At 41.0% G+C, this 5,000-nt stretch overlaps 1 protein-coding gene and 1 long non-coding RNA gene across 2 annotated transcripts in view; one reads left to right on the top strand and one right to left on the bottom strand.

The window, feature by feature from the left end:
* LOC110046322 (uncharacterized) overlaps positions 1-5,000 on the top strand; it is a 43,167-nt gene that overhangs the window by 3,788 nt on the left and 34,379 nt on the right. The gene's annotated exons all lie outside the window — the stretch shown is intronic.
* LOC149110753 (BTB/POZ domain-containing protein 6-like) lies at positions 2,869-4,655 on the bottom strand. Its single transcript, XM_020752017.2, has one exon. It carries the CDS (start codon positions 4,546-4,548, stop codon positions 3,220-3,222), a length of 1,329 nt encoding a protein of 442 aa, XP_020607676.2. The 5' UTR covers positions 4,549-4,655; the 3' UTR covers positions 2,869-3,219.

Raw genomic sequence — 5,000 nt, forward strand, 5'->3', positions numbered from 1 at the left:
ATGGAAATACAAAATATTATCCATCGCCGCGGTTCGCGTTCCCCGAACTACGCAGAACTTGGTCATTTCACGTTGTTGTCTTGCAGAGGGCGGCAAAGAATTCGAAATGTACAAATATTTGCAACCCAGCTGTACATCTATTGTTTTCCCCATTAAAACTTTTGTTTGGTGACGTTCTCGTTGCCTTCGTCCTCGTGGTTTGCTTAAGCTCCCTAATTGTTTTGCGGTTGTGGCAAGCGTCAGATTTTCGTATGCGGTTTCAGCCAGGGAAACCCTTAAACATGGAATCCGGAAAGCGGAATCCGCAACCGGTATCCAGAATGTGGAATCCGGAAACTAGAACCCGAAATCCGGAACCCAGAATTCGGAATTGTTGTTTATTTTCTTTGCTTTACTTCAATTAACCACAAACTGCAATTGTAAAAAAAAAAGTAATAATAGTTTTTGAACAACCTCTAGCTGTACATCTGGGTCGGGTTGTTCTAAGCCCGATTAAGCTAACCCAGGATTAGGGAAAATTTTGATTTATTTTTGTTTATACTGTTTGTCCTTCAGGTTTGAGTTTGAAAAATCTGAAACTACACAAAACATAAGCAACGAATCCTAGGTTAGCGTTAATCGGTTTTCGAACAACCCGGCCCTGGATCCATTGGGTAAATCACCATCCAGTCAAGGTTAGCGATTTTTCTGGTGGATAGAGTTAGCCATAGCCTGCGAACAGGTTCTATTGTCTGGCCTTCCCACTCAAGTGCTACTTCCCTGTTTTCTGCTTTGGCACGCGAGCAAGTGTCTTCTCGTCGCGCCCCCCGGGCCCAAACACGAGAGTCTGCTCGCACACTAATTTGTTGAACCTGGCCCCGGCGGGAGCGCAGATATAGTATGGATCACATTGCTTTGAGACCGGTAAGTAGCACAATAGCAACAAAGCTATTGTCAGAGTATTAGCATTAAAACGATGTTCGCGTGCGATAAGTTTCTGGCAGTCTTCTTACAACTTTTACCAACATGCCATGTGGCCATGTCCGTTCGAAAGCGAAGGGGTGATATAGCAGCTCTCGTAAGGTCTCACATGAATGGCTTGATGCTCTTTGAGAGAACAATAGAACAAACAACAGAAACAATGCCCCTAGCCCTAAAACAATAACAGCTGCTGACAATGAAGAGAATTACAAGTTCACGAGAGCCGCTACACTTCTGAAGCGAAGTGAAGACGGAAGTAAGTGTGCAACATTTCTATAAATTGTTTTAATATGATAGCGGACAAGAATATCTATTGATGATTTGTAACAGTATCAGTGTGTAAATAGTGTTGATCTAGAATTAGTCTCGTATCTGTTGGAAAAAACAAATTTATATATTTAATTAGAAGAGCCAGGTTAGCCTTTGGACATCGAAAGTGGGAGGCGCGGCCGTGGAGGTACAGGGGGCTGCCCCTGTGAACTTGTGAACTTGTTCAGTATCTAATAGCCATGATGGCCAAATTTATACCTCCGGCAAATTGCAGATCACTTAAACAAATTGGCAATTACCAGCAAGCTTATTTTTAGTCTCTCTCAGGGTGCTTAGAATCAAATTATGATACACGTTATAGTTTAGATTCTCATAATCGTAGCCCTCTCCAAAAATAACGGGTTAGGAATTTCGACAGGCGGGGAATCCTTGTTTCAAAAGGGGTAGTTTGAGGTCCTTTTCTCTTGGCCTCTTAATTTTTACAGGCAAAAGCTATGCAAGGTAATTTTCGCGTATTTGAAGAACTTTTTTTTGTGTGGATTCCGGATTCCTTGTTTTACGTTGCCTATCTGGTAGGGAAATCTCATGATTTTTGCGGCGCCATAGTTTCCGAAAAGCACCGTTTTCAACATGTTTTCCGTCTACTTTAAAACGAGAAACCGGAGTTTTCAGGTTCCTCCAATTTGAAGAGCATTTGCGAAAAGCTCCATTTTCGTGAAGGATTAGTATGCATGGTAGGCCTAACCGTAGAAATATAGCTGTGTTTTCAAATTCCTCCAGTGTAGTGTGGACGTGGCCTCATAAACAACCACCCTAAACTGTATACTCTGAATATTGATCACAAGAAACAGATTGGGTTTGAAAATATTGCAACTAAAATCTACTTTGTATTTTGAAGCCGTGCCAGAAATTATAAACAACAGTTCCTTGCAATTACCTCATCAGTCAAATATACTACAATAAATTGATTGCCATCGGTAAGATTTCAATTCCCAAACCTCGTAAACTGTGTGCCTTAACAAAGCTACTTTGCAGTCTACTGTCTACTACTTTATCTATATTTTCAGTTACCTTGTAGCGATTCAAGCATAGATCTGGTTGAATTACTCAGGTCACACGGTAGTTGATGTTGTTTATGACGCGCTAACCTAAAACTAGTGAGTCGAAAATTATTCGTTTAGTAGCGATGAGAAAAAGCCATCAGCTTCTCATGATCTTCAAAGCTGGCTCCCAATTTCTGATAAACTGAAAAGCACGCATAACGCACCCCCTCCCCATGTTTTCCCTGCGCTATACTGGTGCTCGGACATCCAGGTCCATCAAGGTCAAACCTGGCTTGTCAGTGCGAGGGACGCTTCCGAACACAAAAAATTGTTTTGCGTCGTTATTACTAGAAACGACTTAAATTCATTTTGTTTTTGTTTTTAAAGAACGGAAAGATGCTTGGGAAATTATCTATTTCTTAACTATTTGCTTGATTTCTGCGTTTTTGATTTGCTCTGTTTATTTTGAAAAGCACTTTGTTTTGCACTTAATCTCTCTTTCTTAAAGAAATGCAGGAGAAAACTTGACTGCCTGATATATAAATGATATACATCAGAGATCTTAAGCCAATACTCAATACTCAGTCAGACTCAATCAGAGCACAACTGTTTGTTTAATTAACATAGTTTCCTAATAGTCACATGTTTTCTTGTCATTTAATGCATTTTGCCACCTGCATAATTGTAAATCCTTTTATAATGCAAAAACTAAGCTACACATTTACTTGACAGTGACATTCGACGCGTTTCGAACCTCTGACGCAGAGTTCTAGATAATCTTTGTCCTAAGGTACCTTATGGCCATAAAAAGGAATTACTAGCGCTAACAAAAGCTGTTATTTAGAGTGAGCATGACAACTAAAGACCAAAATGTTATAGTAGTTGTGACGAAAAATTAACTGTATATTTTATTCGTGTTCTTGTTTATAGAATATGAAAGAAATAGTCACTCTTGTAGGCTAAAGATAAACTCGGGTAGTTGTCCCCGTTGTACTCCAGTTCGAGAAGGCAAAAAGTTTGTTTTCTCTAAAGTGTCTTCAAACTTAAATGTAACCCCTGAACTCTCAACGTGGATACTACCGTACCTTCCGCCAAAAGATTTAGGACCACTTATGTCAGCCTCAATATGATACCTATTGCCTTTAATTAATGAAACAGAGGGCTCCAGCAAAACATCGAAGCCCCAAATATTCTTTGATTTGTGGTGCAGAGATGGAAATGTACCTTTAGTAGATACAACAGTAGCATAATCAGGCAACTGTTTTATCGTAAGATTTACAGAATAATCATTACCTTCACTACCAAACAAGTAGACCCCGTGAAACAGTATGTTTCTGTTTACAGAGAAAATTATCTCACTATTACCATTACCCCAGCCTGGCTTGGCTGCGCCAAACCTGAAACATCGTACAAGGCCGGAGCCAGCAGCTCTCTTCGATACCGGAAATCCAACCTGAACGTCTCTTACGGAGCTCAAACTTTTGACAATGTCAGTGACCTCATCTAAAGTTAGTATCTTGCTGTCAAGGACCACACTGGCAAATTCTTCATGCGTCATCACAGGGAAACGTATTCCCTTCACGATCTTCTCCCCGAGAATTCTTCTCTTTACTTGACCATCCGCCACTAAACCCTGCTTTTCCGATTCCTTTGTCGCCCATTGCATGATTTCGTTGAATAGGTCCACCTCGGAAATGCACAAGGTGTCTCTCTCAACTACTTCCTCAAGTAAGGACCTCTCAATTGTCACAAACGCGTATGATCTCACAGCCTTTTCTGTCTGTTTATCGATCACCTTCCAGCATTGATCCACCAGGTTTTTCTCGTCATATTTCTGAGCAGAGGGCAGGATGCTGAAAACATTCGATGGATCTAAATTACCTTGCAGATATTCGGTGCATTTATCAGCCAGTGAAGGCACCATGTATTTCTTCGCCAAATACAACAGTCCCATCACATGACTTCCGCTCAAGCTCAGTTCATCGCTGTACATGTAACGAAGCAACTCCAACAGACTGTCGTACTCACAGTCAGGCAGTTCAATAGAGTCTGTAGTCTCCGCCAGCTCACCGTAAAACATGGCTTCAAACACAGGACTGCTAATCGACAGCACGAACTTGTGAGCAGGAATCACTTGTTTACTTTCACTTTCGCCTTGAGCGGCCTTTTGAACAACAAACTTCACATCGCTAAAGAGATTGTTGTTGAACATAAACTTGCTTCTTTCTCTGATAGTGGGTCGTGTAGTTTGCCAGTTTTCCTTGACGACAGACATGGTTTTTGTAGTGAAATCCTTTCTTTGAAGTTTCAGTTTCGAACTTTACCGTACGGTTCTGGCAAGATGGGTGGCAACCAAGCCTTCGGTAGTGTAGAACAATTTGGGTATAAAATTACTTTGCAGGAATTCGTTACGCAGTCTAGTTTGCGTGACCTTTAGCAAGGAGGTGGTGGTGGGGGAGAGTTTGAAAATCGAACCAATAACAAATCAACAGCTAAACTGACATGTCTTCTACCTCAGTTTTATCATATTTCCAGTGCGGAAACAGCGTGTTTTTCCTGTTGAGGTGGCTAAAAATACTTTTTACTTGCCAACATAGTTGAAGATACGCCGAAACATAAGTAAATATACATACTTTGCACTTATTGCAGCATCTAAATGTTGAGACTACGAATACAGGGCAATAGTGCCAGTCTCCGCGCGGCCAAAAGTCTTGCTCCTCTTAAAGG

The sequence above is a fragment of the Orbicella faveolata genome, unplaced genomic scaffold (genome assembly GCF_042242905.1).
Source record: "Orbicella faveolata isolate gen_17 unplaced genomic scaffold, um_ofav_v1 contig_24, whole genome shotgun sequence".
NCBI lineage: Eukaryota > Metazoa > Cnidaria > Anthozoa > Scleractinia > Merulinidae > Orbicella > Orbicella faveolata.